At 47.8% G+C, this 16776-nt stretch overlaps 9 protein-coding genes across 9 annotated transcripts; 5 read left to right on the top strand and 4 right to left on the bottom strand.

Annotated features, from left to right (window-relative positions):
- Positions 1-411: 411 nt before the first annotated feature.
- BJ212DRAFT_381309 (H/ACA ribonucleoprotein complex, subunit Nop10) lies at positions 412-1181 on the bottom strand. The gene is made up of 4 exons (XM_041343056.1): positions 930-1181; positions 825-880; positions 731-773; positions 412-653 (listed from the first exon to the last, which is right to left on the bottom strand). Exons 2-4 carry the CDS (start codon positions 876-878, stop codon positions 556-558), a joined length of 195 nt encoding a protein of 64 aa, XP_041191523.1. The 5' UTR covers positions 879-880; positions 930-1181; the 3' UTR covers positions 412-555.
- BJ212DRAFT_381318 (CRAL/TRIO domain-containing protein) lies at positions 965-2755 on the top strand. Its single transcript, XM_041343057.1, has 9 exons — positions 965-1181; positions 1232-1423; positions 1482-1510; positions 1566-1673; positions 1720-1957; positions 2008-2123; positions 2180-2272; positions 2353-2454; positions 2507-2755. The coding sequence occupies exons 1-9, from the start codon at positions 1080-1082 to the stop codon at positions 2520-2522; spliced, it is 996 nt and encodes a 331-aa protein (XP_041191522.1). The 5' UTR covers positions 965-1079; the 3' UTR covers positions 2523-2755.
- Positions 2756-3348: 593 nt separating this feature from the next.
- Positions 3349-5345, top strand: BJ212DRAFT_1364304 (uncharacterized protein). The gene is made up of 9 exons (XM_041336023.1): positions 3349-3576; positions 3643-3809; positions 3873-3906; positions 3966-3997; positions 4051-4265; positions 4313-4900; positions 4958-5071; positions 5126-5142; positions 5209-5345. Exons 1-9 carry the CDS (start codon positions 3553-3555, stop codon positions 5239-5241), a joined length of 1224 nt encoding a protein of 407 aa, XP_041191521.1. The 5' UTR covers positions 3349-3552; the 3' UTR covers positions 5242-5345.
- Positions 5346-5523: 178 nt separating this feature from the next.
- On the bottom strand, positions 5524-7255 carry BJ212DRAFT_1514517 (Ribokinase-like protein; the record flags this gene model as incomplete). Its single annotated transcript, XM_041341669.1, has 6 exons — positions 6643-7255; positions 6510-6588; positions 6286-6452; positions 5823-6233; positions 5619-5784; positions 5524-5565 (listed from the first exon to the last, which is right to left on the bottom strand). Exons 1-6 carry the CDS (start codon positions 6780-6782, stop codon positions 5524-5526), a joined length of 1005 nt encoding a protein of 334 aa, XP_041191520.1. The 5' UTR covers positions 6783-7255.
- BJ212DRAFT_1364293 (uncharacterized protein) lies at positions 6905-8256 on the bottom strand. Its single transcript, XM_041336022.1, has 6 exons — positions 8082-8256; positions 7769-7959; positions 7639-7716; positions 7519-7578; positions 7300-7467; positions 6905-7162 (listed from the first exon to the last, which is right to left on the bottom strand). The coding sequence occupies exons 1-5, from the start codon at positions 8133-8135 to the stop codon at positions 7374-7376; spliced, it is 477 nt and encodes a 158-aa protein (XP_041191519.1). The 5' UTR covers positions 8136-8256; the 3' UTR covers positions 6905-7162; positions 7300-7373.
- A 150-nt stretch (positions 8257-8406) lies between these two features.
- Positions 8407-9148, bottom strand: BJ212DRAFT_1447689 (carbohydrate-binding module family 50 protein; the record flags this gene model as incomplete). Its single annotated transcript, XM_041338435.1, has 5 exons — positions 8407-8438; positions 8461-8722; positions 8777-8880; positions 8936-9068; positions 9122-9148. The coding sequence occupies 5 exons, from the start codon at positions 9146-9148 to the stop codon at positions 8407-8409; spliced, it is 558 nt and encodes a 185-aa protein (XP_041191518.1).
- Positions 8974-12050, top strand: BJ212DRAFT_1514481 (uncharacterized protein). Its single transcript, XM_041341668.1, has 10 exons — positions 8974-9707; positions 9757-9936; positions 10054-10082; positions 10130-10223; positions 10273-10325; positions 10380-10505; positions 10554-10680; positions 10706-11127; positions 11180-11196; positions 11248-12050. The coding sequence occupies exons 1-10, from the start codon at positions 9396-9398 to the stop codon at positions 11568-11570; spliced, it is 1683 nt and encodes a 560-aa protein (XP_041191517.1). The 5' UTR covers positions 8974-9395; the 3' UTR covers positions 11571-12050.
- BJ212DRAFT_1482234 (uncharacterized protein) lies at positions 11839-14414 on the top strand (the record flags this gene model as incomplete). The annotated part of the gene is made up of 10 exons (XM_041340384.1): positions 11839-12025; positions 12116-12339; positions 12390-12466; positions 12517-12599; positions 12654-12778; positions 12830-12918; positions 12966-13105; positions 13164-13954; positions 14005-14222; positions 14273-14414. 10 exons carry the CDS (start codon positions 11839-11841, stop codon positions 14412-14414), a joined length of 2076 nt encoding a protein of 691 aa, XP_041191516.1.
- Positions 14415-14651: 237 nt separating this feature from the next.
- Positions 14652-15893, top strand: BJ212DRAFT_1364280 (uncharacterized protein). The gene is made up of 7 exons (XM_041336021.1): positions 14652-14803; positions 14860-15032; positions 15084-15180; positions 15238-15300; positions 15356-15497; positions 15545-15683; positions 15731-15893. The coding sequence occupies exons 1-7, from the start codon at positions 14689-14691 to the stop codon at positions 15749-15751; spliced, it is 750 nt and encodes a 249-aa protein (XP_041191515.1). The 5' UTR covers positions 14652-14688; the 3' UTR covers positions 15752-15893.
- Positions 15894-16776: the final 883 nt, after the last annotated feature.

The following is a 16776-nucleotide window of genomic DNA, read 5'->3' as shown; positions in this document are numbered from 1 at the left end:
ATTTATCCAGGAACAGCTGTGTGCATTGGAGGTACGAGTGACCAGAAGACATTCAAAGGGAAAGTACAGTTTGAGCGACTGATTGGATAATGAGTGAGTCCATATCCAAATCTCGCGAGTGAATAGACTGTAGTGAGCTACTTGAATGGCACTCTGCCCTGTTGCTATTGTGGATGGTGGTGCGATCCCGCTCTTCTCGCAAACAGTTGGCACATAGCCATCGGCGATCCTAAGAATATTTCTATGGCCAAATGGCTGCTGTTGCATGAGTGATGCCCACAGCTATAGTGAGCACAGGCACGATGGATAGATACACGCCTTTCATTGGTCCCGCCCGTAGAGGTACTGAAAAGGTCAATGAACTTGCATGAAGGCATACGAACCAGCAAAATAAATCAAGTCGCGTCATCAAACACCCAACAGCAACGGCTTAACAATGGGACCACGAGAACATGTTATTACACGGCGTACTCTATAACTCGTGCGACGAGGTATAATTCGGCAGAGGTGGGGATGGTGCTCGGATGCGATTTTATCCGGCAGACGCCAAACCCTTCACATAGGCTTGCTAGGGAGCTGAGTTAACAGGACACCATAGCGCTTTTTAAGAGTAACACGGTGCCTCGAGAATTTATCATCGGGCGAGAAACGTGCTGTACAGGAAAAGAGTATCAGATACCAAGCGACGCACGCTCTTGAACCAGAAAAAATGACATCAGGAGAGACGAACCTGGGTGTGCAGACTTGGTGATTCGGCCTGTATTCGTTGTTTTCTGAAATAGCAAGTCAGACAAGAGCCTCTCCATGACAGTGAAAATGCTCACGTTCAGAGTGTATATCCTGTTCCCACTCTCGTCTAGCGTATACATAAGATGCATGGCTGCGAATAACTCGTGAACGCTGGCAAGAACGATGAGCACAAAACTAACTACAAAATGATCTCTCTAGTGTTCCCACGCTGCCAGAAATGTCAGCACCCTATCTATTACTAAGTCCACCATGTGCTATGTGAGCATACGTGTGGCACGGTAGTCACGGTATTTGTTCAATTTCTTTCACCGAGCTCTTCATTTCACACCATGGTCAATGCTGTCCTTACTACCCCAGAGCCAGGCACTGCCGTGCAGCCCATATACCAGTATTCCGACGAGCAAAAAGCCCATATAAAGGCATTACGGGAGGTATGGCACTTTTCTTTCTGTTTAACCGTTACCTGAATCGTCATAAAAAGTACACAGATACCCTGCTTCTGGACCCGTTAGACCCGTACTATAAATGGGAGTTGCGATGGTTGAACAAGCCAGATACTATGCCTCGGTACATGCGCGCGGCAAAATGGAAACTCCCTGATGCGAAGCGTAGAATAGAGGGAACAATCAAATGGAGGAGAGAGTTCCGACCGGAGTTAATCAGACCTGATGAGGTATGTACATATTCAACTCGAAGATAATATTAATGCATACACAGTTGCCAAAACTCAGGTGAAGATAGAAGCCGAGACAGGGAAAATGTATGTAGCTCCTTCCACACTTCATATTAAATCAGAGTTGATCAACGGAACGCAGCCTCTTAAATGGGTTCGATAAAGATGGCAGGCCCATCATCTATATGCGTCCTGGTCGCGAAAACACCGAAACCAGTCCTAGGCAGTTAAGACACCTCGTTTGGTGGCTGTACGTCCTTGGTCCTGTCATTCCACGTCATCTCACAGAAGTGCAGAGAACGTGCCAAGGATTTGATGCCCCCAGGACAAGAGTCACTGGTTATCATCGTAGATTATAAATCCACGACACTTCGCACCAACCCTTCGATTTCCGTCGCCAGTAAAGTACTTACGATACTTCAGCAACACTATGTAGAGACTCTCGGTCGCGCAATCGTCACCAACCTCCCAATGCTGCTCAATTTCTTCTACAAAGGCATTTCACCGTTCTTGGACCCTGTCACCCGGGACAAGGTGCGCGTTATTCTGTATCTGCGTAGGAAACGTGACTCGACGGACTATAGATGAGGTTTAATCCTGATCTTCTTGACCTCATTCCAAAGTCTCAGCTAGACTCAGAATTTGGAGGCGATTTTGATTTCAAGTTCGATCACGAGACATACTGGAAACAAATTGTCGAGTAAGTTTTCTAGGGCCTTATTCATCGATCAGTGATACAAGTTCTAATGTCACCAGTTTCTGCGGCATCGCTGAAGACGGCACCCGCTTAGAAGGCTACTTCGACGGACCAAAGAATACCCATGAAGAGCTGCCTTCACAGCATTCCGAGTGAGTCTCTCTACCCATTGGATGATTTGTTTTCTGAACGTTAACAGCGCGGATACTGAACCTGGTACTGCATCACCCAGTTCTACCTCGTCCGCTGCTATGTCCGTTATGTCTGCTGTTGAGACTAATGCGCTTGCTTCACCCGAAGTGACACCCGCTGCCCCCGAGTTAATTGAGGCGTTGTAGGTCACTCAGGTGTATTTATTTTTTGATAATTGTTGTAACTTAGTCAAGACTGTCGTCCGCTTAACTGCTACGCCAAAAGGCAGTGACACTGAAAGCTTGTGTTTCAGTATCGCGGACAGTATCTATGTAGATTATGGGAACTCCAGTAAGCCAGCGTGCTCACAATTGTACGGTATATACACAGCACTGTAGTCTAACAGAGAAGCGTCTATATAACAGGGTCTTCGAATCCTTGCTATAGATATACTGAGCAGTCTCACCAAATCACTAGGTAGCCTTCTGATTGCTACAGCTCAGTACTCAACGTTGCAAGGCTCGGCCGCTGGCCGTCTTCGTCAGTGGAAGGACGTTCAACGTTCAAGGCGGTAACACAGGTCTGGAAACCTTCGACGGAATTCGCAATGCGCGATGAACCCTTAATGATTAGGGACATCACCCAATTCAGCTGGCAGAACCCGGAGTTGCATTCTTATCGGCTTGCCCGATACTACCGTGGGCAATACGGAGAACCTCGACGAGTCAATCCACCTTGCTGTGGCCATACAATTATCCGGATTTCGCAGTGTCATAAGTTCTATGTGGTCTGTCGAAGACAACCTTGCAGGTCAAGTTGTGACAGCTTTTTATTACAACCTGATTGATTTGACTGTGCACGCGCTGCGGTAGAGTTACACAAGGTTATGAAGTCACTGCGGAGGAATATTCTACTGGAACGGTATATTATATTTGTTCATATAGGCGTATATTTTTGGCCATGTTATTGTTGTATTTTTTGTAATCATCCCTATTTCTTCACCGCCGCTCAGTTACCACGTATTTCTGCAGGACGACGACGTTATTGTTAAATTTACGAACTTGAAGAGCTGCCTAAATTAGCAAGATGACATAAGCCTCCGTGCTAATGCCACGAGTCGCGGACACCTTCTGCCACAGTCTGCCATCGCCCAAATTCCCCCGCCGCCGCACGGACGTCAGCCACAGGTTTAGCCACGGCGCATATTGACAAGGCAATCCAGCCCCAATAAATTCTGAACAAAAAAAATCAGGATCATCTTAAGTCTGAACAGCTGATCTAGTGCAGCGCACCATCCAAGATGGTTCGACAAGCAAAACAGACAGTACGTAGTACTCGCGGACTGAATTGTGCTTATCAGCCACCTGAATTCATTGTGGCTGAACTATAGCCGGAACAGAAAAAAGAGTCTCAGAAGAGAAAGACGACTCAGAAGAAAAAGGTGACAGAGACTGGGGTATGGCCGTGCAAAATCGATGGTTGCAACAAGCAGTTTGCTCGGGAGGCCGATCTGAAACGGCACCAGCGAACTACCAAATTACACTCCGTGCCAGGTTTGTAAGTACTTAATCAAGCATGTATGATACGAGACGCGGTTCTGACGTGGGTCTGCCCCTGTAGTGCGTGTCCGCAATGTGATGCTACGTTTACACGAGTACGTTATTCTCTGATCACCATCATTCATATGATGCAATTAACATGTGAATCTTGCAGACTGATGCACTACGGAGGCATCAGAAGTCGAGGCATGGTCATATATTGAGTGTCAGCCAATTTATCTGATTGGATTCACATACAGACACAACGGTGTAATCATCGAACCCACGGAGGTCGAGAAGAAGAAAGGCAGCACTGAGCCCCGGGCATCAGGGTCGCAAGCTCACAGTCGAAGTCCATCGCCGTCATCGAAAGGCGCAGAGAATCCAAACGATGGTGCTCCACCCTCCCTTGGTGCCCCTGGCGGTTCGCAAGGCCCACACAGTTATTATCGTCAACACACTATGCCTGCAGGTGGTAGGTACATTTGCTCTCGACCTACTTCACCCTCTTAATTTTGACAGCATACATGCCACCTCCCCTTGGAGTCATCGTTGAAGGTCAATATCCCCCCAACATTGGACTCCCGACATCATCGGCTCGATTACATCAGGCAACATGGCCCCAAGGCGCCTGGATTCCTGACGGGTCGCAACCGCCGCCCATGACACCAATGGGCTATCCGCATCCTGCCTACTATCCATACTATCGCGGAATGCCTCACCCACCACCAGGCCCATCACCCTCTGAACTCATGACACATCTGCACAACGGTGTCCAGCCACATTCTCCTTCACCCTGTGATGACTCATCGAGTACTAGTAGTCCTACCAGGACGAGTATGCACAGTGGCGGCGACCCCTCTACGTCGGGAGCAGGAAATACCCATGGGAATGAAGCCCGATCTCCTGTTATCGACCCTTCACTAGACATCTCACCAGCATCACCAACTACAAATCACAAGGTATCTTTTAAGGTCAATCAAACCGCCGTAGAAGTCGCCTTGTCAACGACAGAAAGAGAGTCGTCGCATGCACCGGATAGCATACACTCACCCAGCCATGTGGACCCTCGATCGGTATCACACCCTTCTAGCTCGGCTTCTACTGGAGGTAGTATCGATGAACGAAACGAATTGTCAACAGAACTCACGTCCAGCCACGATATAGAATCACCTGAACTATTTTATGCTACCCAATCGCCACCTCATAGTCACACTTTCGAGCGTCCACCTGAGATGGAACACATGCTCACAGAAGATGGAGAGCCTATGCTGAATCCAGGTTCGTTGTATTATTTTGCGATTCGAAAGTTGATGCTTATATGTATCTTCGAAGCCGAGCTGTTGACTCAGGTGGGTAATGCGATGACTGCTGCAGAACCTAATGTGTATGATCTGATGCTGGACCTACTGAACCAGGAATCCCTCGCATCCCCACCTCCATCGCTATGACAGTCATACTCTAGATTATTGATGATATTCCTCGCTATTCTTCACATGCATTACCTTACTGTACTCACGCATACATAGCTTGTCTTTCGTGCATAACATTGGAGCTTTTTGTAAAACTTTAGTCTTAATTATCATCGAAATCATAGATTCGAAATATCAGTTGCTACATGCTTGTGGAAAGCGAATGATGAAGAACATCGGTGTGTGTAGGGATACAACAATTTCGCTGTTGAAAGCGTGATATATGTAGAGAATTCAGGAAGTGTATAAGATAGTTCGTGTTTAAAGAACGGAGACCTTGGGCCACGGGAACTGGGGACCAACCTAATGGATTCATAATCAGCGAGTGTCCTGATATCAAAAAAGCATCGACTTACAAGCTGAACACACATAGCACCCATCTTGTGTCCAACCTCGACACACTCATCGAAGCTCTTACCAGCGACGTATGCGCCGAGGAAACCACCCGCGAACGCATCGCCAGCACCGTTAGTGTCGACGATGAACTTGTCGTCGATGGGGCTGACACTGAAGATCTTAGGGCTATCAGGTTCAGGCGGATGATACCAAGATAGTAGGACTCAGCGCCGTGCGTGAAGACCACAACACGCGGACGAGATTTGTTCGATTTAGGGGAAATTGCAACAGCCTTGGCAATCGCAGCAAGGTCCTTGGTGTCTGGCAGACCGTTTGCAGCTGCGTATGCCTCAGCCTCGGTCTCGTTGCCGATGATGATGTCGCAGTAGGGGAGAATGGACTGCAGCTGGGTGCCGAAGAACTGCGGGATGAAAGGCGCCGAGAAGTTTAGAGCGAATGTCTTGGAAGCGGCGGATGCCTTTTTGCTGAGCTCGAGCACAATGGACGCGCCGTGCGTCAGGAAAAAGCCTTCTACGTAAAAGACATTTGCGGCGTCCACCAAGGGAGCAACGGTAGGGGAAGAGAGATGTGATTGCTCGAACATCTCAGCTGCCTGGAGGGTCGTGACCAGGGAGCTAACATTACCGATTGAGTTTGATACTACAAATTCCACGATGATGGCCTTACCGATGGTGCCCTGTGAGGACGACGGCACATGCACCCGTCCTTTGGCCTGGCTTGACGAGGTAGACCTCTCGCAGGCCCTCACGCTTGTTTGCCGCCCGCAGTTGCTCCGCCAGGTTGTCATCTCCCACGCAGCCAGTGTAGACCACTGAATTGGGGGGAAGGACATACTGTGGGAGTGTCACTATCTGAAACCTGAGGTCAGATTACAGGTTATAAAAACTTACTGCAGCTCCCCGGGCAGCGTTTTGAGAAGCACCGCCAGCAACGTATGTGACCTTGTAGTTCTTCACGATCTCATCGTAGCTGTGGGCGTCGACAATGAATGTTTGATGTAGAGAACGGTTATCAGACACTCACATTGACATGTGCTTCTCCTCCGCAAGGATGGCATCGTTGGCCTTCAGATCGTACTTCTTGAGCAGCTCCTCACCGTTGGTAACCTGTACGTCGAGGAGGGGGTTACCAATGCAAAAGAGTTGGTACGTCTGAGAGGCCATGGTGGTATGAGATTAACAGATGATGTGAACTTTAGTGAGAACAAGAAGCCAAAAGATCGGCGATATCTAGTCGACGCCCGTGTGATGATACAGATAAATTTCCATGCCAACGTCAGCTGCTGTACCGAGCGTAAAATTTTATTGACGATTGCTAATGGTTCTAGGCATACAGATCGTAGTCTATCTATAGGATCTAGCACGAGGTGATTGATCAATGATCGCCAATAATACACAATCATCTTCAACACAACATCATGGAACTGAAAGCCGAGTATGCCACTTATGTTACTCAAACTGACTTAACATTGCGCGGGAGGAGCGCCTGTGCAAAGACACTGACTAGGTGGTATTGGAACTTCATCAGAGGAATGGGTGATGAGCTATGTCGGGTATATGTCAGTAATCGTAAAATTACGGCAATAACGACAAGACATGAGGTAGATGGGGCAGTACAGGTAACACAACAGGTGTCGCGCATCGTCTATAAAATGAAGAAATATAAAGAAAGAAGCCCTACAATTTGGAAGAAGCTAATGATGTTAAACTTGTGCGCGCGGCGGCCTAGGGACTGAGTGGGGACAGCCTGCATGCTCATGCAATCAGTGGCCCACGCATTCCATCACCTCGACGTGCCGCGATAATGCCACGTATGAGCACAACAAGGATTGCGAAAGTTACAAGAATCCTAGCAAGAATATAAACAAAGAAGCGATAAATACATATCAATAACACATACCAAATAACCCAAGCAAAACCTTCTAGCGCGTTAAGCTTGCCCGCAGTACACGAACATGCTCTGGGTGCTAAGGAGATAGGACGTGAGAAATGAGAGAGCGTAGCAAGAAGATGCACTAACTTGCAGTTCAGCCCTCCACCGAGAGCTGATGTTATACTTGCAGCGCCCGCGGTCCAGAAGACCCATGTTAGAAACAGGCTACAAGTCTGTCAGCAAGTTCTACTGTCCAAAGCAAAGGATGCTGACTTACAAGAAGATATGAGAAGCCACACTACTCAAAACATGGTCTGGAAGAGAAAAGAAGAAAAGCATGTAGGCACCAGAAAATACGATCGTCCATATTGAAGTGAACAGTAGAAAACGTGTGCTGTCTCGTTCTGTGAGACTGAAGTAGTTGTTGTAGGCATTAAAACGTGACGTGAGCCAAGCTGATATTGCAAGCTACCACAGGGGTTTATTATTTCGTCGTTGCAATAAAATGTGCACATACCTCGATGATACTGAAGAAGATGATCAACGACAATACAACTGAAATCCAGCAAGTCAGTCAGACTGAATAAAACAGACACCAAAAACTTACTAGTGTGTCCCCTTCGCATGTGGGTATCAAAAGCCATTGTGCAAGACTTATTTAGCTGATGTTCGTGATAGTTCGTGAAAGAATGAAAGCAAGAAGAAAGAAAGCACAGTTTTGATGGAGACCAGTGGAGACTGCGCGAAAGTTGAACAGAAGCATATAGTGGCTGTGCAGCTGCGCTACTGAATTCGGTTCTGACGTCATCTAAACTGTTATTGCATACGATATCCAAATGTATGTCCATATGCATGCAAGCAATAATATACAAATGAGACTATGCTGCGTGGAATATATTTTGAAATAAAAAGCCATTAGAAACGGACACTGATGGACATCCCTTCGTCTGGCACGCAAACACGGTCCACCAGGCATGAGCTTGTCGCAGTTCACTTTGGGGTTGACAATAAGGAGTTTGTCTAGAGAGGAATTGTGATCGTTGGCAATATCCCAACAAGTGTCTCCAGGTTGCACGATATATGAGAGGGTCGTTGAAGGGCATGGAACGGGAGCAATGCGTGTGGGTAACAGGACGAGACGCCAGACCAATAATAAGACGACAGCGATAATGAGAAAAAATGGGAAAAGTGTACGATAAGCTCCTCCCCGGAGATTGTACCGGGTACCATTCTACAACCGAATTGAGACAGGGTGCGGGCAGTGACGGTGACAGTGAGAACTTACCTCATCCAGAGCCAACATGCGATAACCGTCAGTGCCGGTAGGAGCAGCTTCCAGGTCACTGTCTTCGTCTACCTCTTGAGGGATGGAAGAAGGTATTTCAGACGCTGTATGCAGGTGTGAGATGTGAGCGCTAACAAAACAGCGTCCGGAGCTTGATACCTAGCGTAAGCTCTCCGAATTCAGAACCCTCTGGCCCTTTGTACACCAATCCTTCACGGTCACGGAAATAATACCGCTCACTGTCGGCGTCATAACCAATTCGCTTTATGCCTTCTGGAAGCCTGTAATCATCCTAAAAAATACTGGGTTAGCTTGTCGAGGACAAAGTCGAAAGTAAGGTAGTACTTCGTCATACTGCGTCCAGCGCCCCATAGTGTTCGTGGCACGCAAAAGGCCAACCAGTGGATAAGTTCTGTTTTCACAAAACAAAGAACCCTTCACAATTAGGATTGAAATGGAGACTGAAGCTGAAGATGTTTCAGCGCCTTCACAAGCAATATAATGCCGCGGAGAAAGCCGAATAACCGTCACTGCCACTGTATGGCGTGGCTAGCGCCCGCTAGGGGGTGTGGAGCTCTAACTCAGCACTACGCAAAAGTTGGCCAAGACGGTATTTCCAATGTACTCAGAACTCATATTCAAAGTTGCCTTACGTGGTGAGACATTGCTCACTTCACCTCGTTGGAACAAAGGGACAGCCTTCACAAAAGAGGAGCGTAATGATTTTGGTCTAACGGGGAGACTCCCTTCTCGCATCAACACCATCGAAGAACAATGCGATAGAGCCTATGATCAGCTGCATTCTCGTGACACTCCAATACAAAGGAACTCATTCTTGCAGAGCCTCAAAGAACAAAACTGGGTCCTTTACTATTCCTTGCTATCCAGGCATCTCAAGGAGTTGACTTCTATTATATACACGCCTACCGAAGTAAGCTCTGGTCTTGGCTCGGATGTTCAAGTGATTGACTGTATTACAGGCAGAAGCGATTGAAAACTACTCTCATCTTTTTCGTCGCAGCGAGGGGTTATTTCTCACATTCCCAGACCAAGACTCCATGGAGGAAGATTTCCTGGAACAAACCCGCGGCAAAGATATCGAGTTGATAGTCTGCACGGATGCAGAGGCCATCCTAGGCATCGGCGACCAAGGCGTTGGAGTAGGCGCATTTCCGTTACTCTCACTTGCAGCTCTTATCATTACCTGACGTCATAGGGAATCGGGGTGGGAATCTACTTATATCTCACGAAAGCGCGTTGTTGAACAGTTGTTCCAGATATCATCTGCCAAATCTGCGATATATACGTGCGTTCGCCCTGCCCTTGATTTATTATCACTTCATGCGGTGACAGGTTATTGGGTGGGATTAACCCGGCGAAAGCGTTCAGTGTGACCCTTGATGTCGGCACTGACAATGAAAGGCTCTTGAGCGATCAGCTTTATGTTGTGCGTGACTTCTAAATCGCCGTTATCGTTCGCTCATCAGACAACTCAGGGATGGCCTTCGAGAAGGGTCCGGGGTGATGAGTACGATAAATTCATCGACAAGTAAGTTTGACGTAACTCCTGGTCCCGCCTCATAGACTTGCAATACCCCCATAGGTTTGTCCAGTTGATCCGCAAACATCATCCACACTGCCTGCTGCACTTCGAAGACTTTGGAGTTACCAATGCTCAGCGACTTCTTGAGCTGTACCGGAATGAACATTCTGTTTTCAATGACGATATGTATGGCTACCCGCTGCTCATGCTTCAATTAGCACTAACGCACAGTAGCCAAGGAACTGGCGCGGTTACACTGGCCGCCTTGATGGCTGCCATTGGGGTGACCAAGTCGAAGCTGGCGGATCAACGCTATGTCATCTTCGGAGCGGGTTCTGCGGGCCTTGGTATTGCAAAACAGGTTCGGGATGCAATCATACTCATAGACTGGCGTGTCTCGTGAGGAAGCCAACAAGAAGTTCTACCTTGTTGATCGATTTGGTCTCATCAAGCAGTCTCTTGGCCCTAACAAGATACGTCCTGCACTACAAGAGTTTGTGCGACCTGATCAAGAGTGGAGCGATATTCCGACTAATGACGCAGGAGAGGTTGAGCTTCTGGAGGTCGTCAGGAAAGTACGGCCGACAGTTTTAATAGGATGTTCGACGAAAGGTGGCGCTTTCACCGAGCGCGTCGTGAGGGCGATGAAGGAAGGTTGCAAGAGACCTATCATTTTCCCCCTCAGCAACCCTAGCAACCTGGTGGAAGTTGATCCGAAGGACGCGAATGATTGGACAGAAGGGATGGCCCTGCTCGCCACGGGCAGCCCGTTCCCACCAGCTAAGATGCCGAACGGCAAAGATTATGTGTAAGCTTGTCATATCGCAGGTATCATGCACAAGCTCATTTGCAACTTACAGCATCGCTGAATGCAACAGTAAGCTTGTTCAATACTCCGTTTGTGCATACTGACCGCTGCTGCTTTCAGATGCTCTTATCTATCCTGGACTTGGATTTGGTTCCATGCTGTCGCAATCCAGGCAAATGACCGACGGAATGATAATTGCAGGCGCACAACGTCTTGCTGCTCTCTCTCCTGCACTCAAAGATCCAGACAGCGGCTTGTTACCCGACTTTCAAGATGCTCCGGCAGCCAATCTCGAGGTTGCAATAGCAGTAGCACAACAGGCTTTTGATGAAGGCATCCAGGGAGTTAGCTGGGGCAGAGAAGAGGTGAGAACCAAGGCAGAAGACAAGCAGTGGAAGCCAGCGTATGGCAGGTATGAGTATGATGAGCAGGGTGCGAAGTAGCCATGGTCTGTTTCGCAACTTCGAGAAGCAAAATGTCTAATTGAAATTCCGCTGCAAAGAAGAAATTCAGCACCTTGGATCTGAGATACCTGCGTGGCCCACCGCGATATTGTTATGTAATTCTTCATCGATATCAAGCCAGCAGGTCTGATTCTGCTCGAGGTTCGTAGAAGTACCTCCAAAATTTGTCACGGTTTCGCGTCTGTCACAAATGTGACTAGACGCGTCTTGGTCCAAGATCAAGCTCGATATTTTTTCCCTCACCAAGATGTCCTTTTCTAATCTTTTTGGGTCGTTCGCTATGGACAGTGACGAGAAGAAATCAGAGCACGTCACGAAGAAGATCAAAATTACCGCCAATAATGGATGGGAGCACGTCTTTGCAAGAGGTGGAATTAAAACGCGCTTTACAAAAACTACCACCGCAGATGCGACAGAATTCCTGAAGAACTATCGTCCCCGAGCACAAAAATAGAGTCTTGAAATACTTATATCATTACCTTTGGATGTCCTATTCGAGGTAATCCAGATCCTTGGTCATATAGTCACTCGAGATAATCATAATCGCGCCCAGATCTTTGGCAGGCTGCTTCCGCTCGACTTACTTCATCTCGCACGCACTACCAAGGCTCTGCGCGCCGTGCTGATGCACCGCTCGTCTACGACCGTGTGGATGGCTGCGCGCTCCAATGCAAATGGAATGCCTGCTTGTGCTAATGACATGTCAGAGCCTGCGCATGCGAGCCTCGCGTTCGATACGCACTGTCACGTAAGTGTTCTAATCATAGCATTCGGATGTATTCGACCCTTCTTACTTAGAATTGTCTCAAACCAAATGTGCGCAGTGTCGACTGGAACCTTCGAGTCAGGTACTGCCAAAAATGCTTTAAAGAGCGGTAAGCTAGATCTTGCTTGATGATGGTGGACTTACTGACTGGCGCTTCAGCACAGAGGTTGTCGATGATAAGTTCAAAAAAGCATATGGATTAAAATTGCACCATTGCTTGTCATTGAGCATGACGCAGAATCGTTAGTTTTCAGTCCATTCACTGGCGCATGTCCTTACTTGATTCTACCTTCAAGGACATGACATTCGCTGTCTGGTTTCAGACAGGGAATTGTTGATCGACGAGTTGTCAAAACTCGGGCCAGAAGAAAGATCTGTCCTTCGAGGAACGAAGAGAGATGAGATGCTCGTTCGAAAGGAGGTATGCCTCCTGTTTTCAAAAGGCTCATTCTTGTTTGTTGAGTGTATGCAGCATGCAACTCTGTGCACGAAATGGATAGAAGGCGAACAACAGAGTAGATGGGATGAACTCGACCATCTGAGAAGCTTACGCTATGACGCGTAAGTCTTGTGTTCAGTTCCTGGTGCTCCCTACTCAACAATTACAGTATCGTGAAGAAGTTGAATGAGCTTGGCTGGGAGGAAGATGTCAACAAGCTTCCAGATCAGCGTACTGCACGAATCTACAAGTTGACCCATTTTGAAGATCATCCACTTGTCAAGCAGCCAAGGCCCTTGACCGATCGCAGTAAGGCTTTTCATTTGCTTTGGACCGTTCGTGTTCCTTTAACGCTGATTTTGAATAGTCTGGCAAAACATCCAACACAAAATGGTTGAATTCATGGGCCAAATGCGCGAATTCCGCATTCAACAAGAAAGAAAACAGCAGATCAGGGAGCGACAGAGCCTCGTCGCAACGATATATAGTGACTGGCAACGGGAGAAAGGGTATCACAAGTATCTCATGCCTACTGCCGCCGATCTTTTTGGGATGCGACAAGTTCGCAATATCGTGGAGTTGCCTGCCCATCTGACCATCACCGTAGAAGATTTTCAGCCCGTTCGTGAGGAGCTATATAAACTAGTCGACACTTGGAAGCGCTGCGCCATTCATGATTTGCGGTCAGATTTACTATGGCGGCTTGAATTTCACCCACCGTACTGGCAAGACCGACTCTCTATTCAATGCGAGAAACTTGCTGCTGCTGTCTTTACGTGCAGAGTATGGCTTTGCGAAGACATTCCTGAGCCTAATGACTCGCCTCAGTACATGTACTTCCCGGAGTATCTTCACCATAGGTGCAATCGGATCCGGCGACGATCATGGGATGAACTTCACCCTCCCAACACGTTTGAAATGGGCCAAGGGTACCCGGGAAGTACTATGCAACGAGAGTGGTCCACGGACGATCTCGAATTCGATAAGAAGGCCTCCCAAACCGTGAAGAACATCCTCCATGCATGCGACTTAAACTGGAGAGTGGCAACAGCGTCGGAGCTCGACGATCTGGACCCTAGGCTGGTCTGCCTAAAATGCAGCTATGGCAACCGCTGTGATGGGGAAAGACCTATGATAGCCCGTTCGTGGCGAGAATCTGTAAGTTGATCTGTGGACTGAGGTAGGATGGCATTGACGAGAGATCACAGGTCAAACATTGCGCTAAGAAGCATTGGAGTGACTCCACTGTGAAATGGGAGAAAATTTCGGACGAGGAGGCTAGAAGTCTTCGCCAGAGCCAGGAGGAAGCCGCCGCGAGCACCACAATACCTCCGCGCAAAATTTGGCGGTGCACTCATTGCCATGACAAGCCTGAAGAACCGGAGAAAATGACTGTGCAGGGCATGACGGATCATTTGGAGGATCAGTAAGTGATTCGCCATCGTATCTCTTTTGACTGATATCGACTCTGCGAAGTCATTCAATAAATCCAATCGACCAAGTTGTCGGAAAAGACTTCGCTGAAGCTTTGGATGTGCCTCCTCCAGCTATTGCTTCTGCAAAGCTGAAGCCGAAAGCTGTGGACCCTCCGCCTTTGAAATATCTCCCAGCACGTTGAGAAAGAAGCTTCAATGATATGTTTTCATGAAGTCACTATTGCGAACCCAAGTATGCAGATATTGCGGTTGGGTTCACGGGCAACTGGTTACCCATAGCTCCAATAAACGCTTGAGTAATTAGCGTCACATGTACGAGCTTGTGGTTACGATTAAATTTATGTAATGCTGTTTACGAAATGATTACTAAGCATTCCCTGTAAGTCCGAGTTCGATGAAGTTCGCACTTATCAAGTTATGGCCACATCACAGGCAGCCCCAGTGGACTCGTCCTCCATGCAAGATGTCACACCAACATTAGCAGACAATGGGACGCCTGAACCAGAGGGGGATGAAATTGTTTCCGAGACCCTTTATATCCAAAACCTCAACGAGAAGGTGAAGATCGACGGTGAGCATCGAAATATACCACAGCTTGGCTATAACCGATCTCTCTTCTTTCTATAGTGCTCAAGGCTTCACTAAGAGGCTTGTTCAAGTCGTATGGGGAGGTGCTGGATGTTGTAGCGCATAGCAACCTAAGAATGAGGGGTCAAGCATTCGTCTCGTTCGCATCCCCAGAGATCGCACAGAAAGCTATGAAGGAAGTCCGTGGCTTCCCTCTCTACTCCAAACCTATGGTACGTATTTCTAAGTTCTAAGCTCGTTCTCCGCTCACATGATTGTCTTAGCAAATTACATTTGCGCGGACGCGATCCGATGCTGTTGTCAAACGATTGGATGCTGCCAACCTTGAACAACACACGTCCAAGAGAGCTGAACAAAAAAGTGGGTTATTCTCGAAAAAGTTTGTTACCGAGTGCTAAGAAGAGTTGAATTGTACAGGACGCACGCGATATTCGAACCCCTTGAAGCAGAAATTCAAGGCTAAGCGGATGGCTGCAGAAAGTTTGTGCTACAGCTTTATATTCACCAGCTACACGCTGAATTATATTCCTCGCAGTTGACGGAGCTGCTGCAGCTCCTGCAGCTAGGCGTCCCAACGTCCAGATGCCAGACGAATACTTGCCTCCCAACAAGATCCTTTTCCTTCAAAACCTACCCGAAAGCGTTACCAAGGACCAGCTTATGGCCCTCTTTTCTCAGTATGTAAAACACCTCTGCGTTGGAAGGCCGTTCTTGACTTCCTCAGGTACCCAAACCTCCACGAGGTTCGGCTTATTCCAACAAAAAAAGACATCGCGTTCGTAGAATACATGGACGAAGGCAGCGCTGGGATTGCCAAAGATGCTCTTCACAACTACAAGCTTGATGGAGAGAATAAGATCAAGGTTTGTGGATACGTTTTTCTTTAAGGACTACTCTCATTTCGTTTCAGATTACATTCGCCCGGAAGTGAACTTGCTTCTTGTATTGTCGTGCCTCGGGATACTGTATCATATTTTAATTGACGCTACTTGAGTCAGAATTCCAGAGTGGTCCCCTGTTATCGCCATGACTGCCTCAAGTCCCCACTTCGCCAGATGATTTCAGGACCAAGATTTCGAAGACCAGCGAATGACTGCGTGATTTAAAAATTGTACTCCGGTCCGCGCAAGCGAGCCGAGAACGCTTTGATGGAGTTTTTCCCTATCTTTCCGCCATCATAATGTGCAGCTGAGTCCCGGACTGCACTCAGACTACCTTTCCGCGTTTGGCCAGGAACCTAAAGGAACACCGTAGCAAGGCCTAGAAGACGTTCGCGATGCACTCGTGGAGTAGTAGAAGCCTTGCTGATCTTGATGAACCAATACCAGCTTTACGGCACATCTAAACTTGATCACCTAGATTGTGTACCTTGGGTTGGCAGCTGTTGGTAGGGGGTTCGGCATCGCGATTGGAATTCATCAAAGCCCTGGTTCATCTTCCTCCTTCTAAAATTCGTTCGATTTTTTTCCAGCATGAATCACGAATCAAAAATGAAACCGAAGACTGTGGTGAGTACGTTCGCCGCGGCGCAGCATGCGTCAAGATTATCATGGCCTCTAGGTGTACGAATCATCAGACGACGAGGAATACTCATACGGTTGGGACGTTATAAAGATCCATGTAGAAGCTTTAAGTACGCGTTGGCAACCAAAGTCGCCGCGAATTCAATTGATCAGTTGCAACTCTATAGACCACTCCCAGTTTCCAACTCAACCATTGGCAAAAGTCCTCAGAGAAAAACTTTGCATTTCGCAGGAGACAACGCCTCGAGCGCATAAGGTGGATATGCGTTCACCAAGTCCTTTGTCGCATGACGACGAGGAGATGCGTGAGATCGACGAAGGTACAGTGTCGAGTTTGCTCAGATGAACATATTATTCACGCCCTCACAGTAGCTCAACGATGTTGGTTATCTCTCCCTAGTCCGCACTTTTATTAATTAGTATCATCCAAACC

Source organism: Suillus subaureus, assembly GCF_016647635.1.
Source record: "Suillus subaureus strain MN1 chromosome Unknown BJ212scaffold_22, whole genome shotgun sequence".
Taxonomy (NCBI): Eukaryota; Fungi; Basidiomycota; class Agaricomycetes; order Boletales; family Suillaceae; genus Suillus; species Suillus subaureus.
This window is presented reverse-complemented; position numbering and strand designations above follow the sequence as displayed.

Excerpts from the sequence above, each read along its gene's own strand:
- BJ212DRAFT_381309 (XM_041343056.1), bottom strand. The coding sequence starts at position 878 with ATGCATCTTATGTATACGCTAGACGAGAGTGGGAACAGGATATACACT. Across the intron at positions 774-824 it reads ACAGGATATACACTCTGAAC|AAAACAACGAATACAGGCCG; the intron begins GTGAGCATTTTC and ends TTGCTATTTCAG. Across the intron at positions 654-730 it reads CACCAAGTCTGCACACCCAG|CACGTTTCTCGCCCGATGAT; the intron begins GTTCGTCTCTCC and ends TTTCCTGTACAG.
- BJ212DRAFT_381318 (XM_041343057.1), top strand. The coding sequence starts at position 1,080 with ATGGTCAATGCTGTCCTTACTACCCCAGAGCCAGGCACTGCCGTGCAG. Across the intron at positions 1,182-1,231 it reads ATATAAAGGCATTACGGGAG|TACACAGATACCCTGCTTCT; the intron begins GTATGGCACTTT and ends CGTCATAAAAAG. Across the intron at positions 1,674-1,719 it reads AGACACCTCGTTTGGTGGCT|AGAACGTGCCAAGGATTTGA; the intron begins GTACGTCCTTGG and ends ACAGAAGTGCAG.
- BJ212DRAFT_1364304 (XM_041336023.1), top strand. The coding sequence starts at position 3,553 with ATGGTTCGACAAGCAAAACAGACA. Across the intron at positions 3,907-3,965 it reads GTGATGCTACGTTTACACGA|ACTGATGCACTACGGAGGCA; the intron begins GTACGTTATTCT and ends TGAATCTTGCAG. Across the intron at positions 3,998-4,050 it reads CGGAGGCATCAGAAGTCGAG|ACACAACGGTGTAATCATCG; the intron begins GCATGGTCATAT and ends ATTCACATACAG.
- BJ212DRAFT_1364293 (XM_041336022.1), bottom strand. The coding sequence starts at position 8,135 with ATGGCTTTTGATACCCACATGCGAAGGGGACACACTAGTAAGTTTTTG. Across the intron at positions 7,717-7,768 it reads GTGGCTTCTCATATCTTCTT|CCTGTTTCTAACATGGGTCT; the intron begins GTAAGTCAGCAT and ends ACAGACTTGTAG. Across the intron at positions 7,579-7,638 it reads GGTGGAGGGCTGAACTGCAA|AGCATGTTCGTGTACTGCGG; the intron begins GTTAGTGCATCT and ends CTTAGCACCCAG.
- BJ212DRAFT_1514481 (XM_041341668.1), top strand. The coding sequence starts at position 9,396 with ATGTACTCAGAACTCATATTCAAAGTTGCCTTACGTGGTGAGACATTG. Across the intron at positions 9,937-10,053 it reads TCGGCGACCAAGGCGTTGGA|ATATCATCTGCCAAATCTGC; the intron begins GTAGGCGCATTT and ends CAGTTGTTCCAG. Across the intron at positions 10,083-10,129 it reads GCCAAATCTGCGATATATAC|GTTATTGGGTGGGATTAACC; the intron begins GTGCGTTCGCCC and ends ATGCGGTGACAG.
- BJ212DRAFT_1364280 (XM_041336021.1), top strand. The coding sequence starts at position 14,689 with ATGCAAGATGTCACACCAACATTAGCAGACAATGGGACGCCTGAACCA. Across the intron at positions 15,181-15,237 it reads CAAGAGAGCTGAACAAAAAA|GACGCACGCGATATTCGAAC; the intron begins GTGGGTTATTCT and ends TGAATTGTACAG. Across the intron at positions 15,301-15,355 it reads TAAGCGGATGGCTGCAGAAA|TTGACGGAGCTGCTGCAGCT; the intron begins GTTTGTGCTACA and ends TATTCCTCGCAG.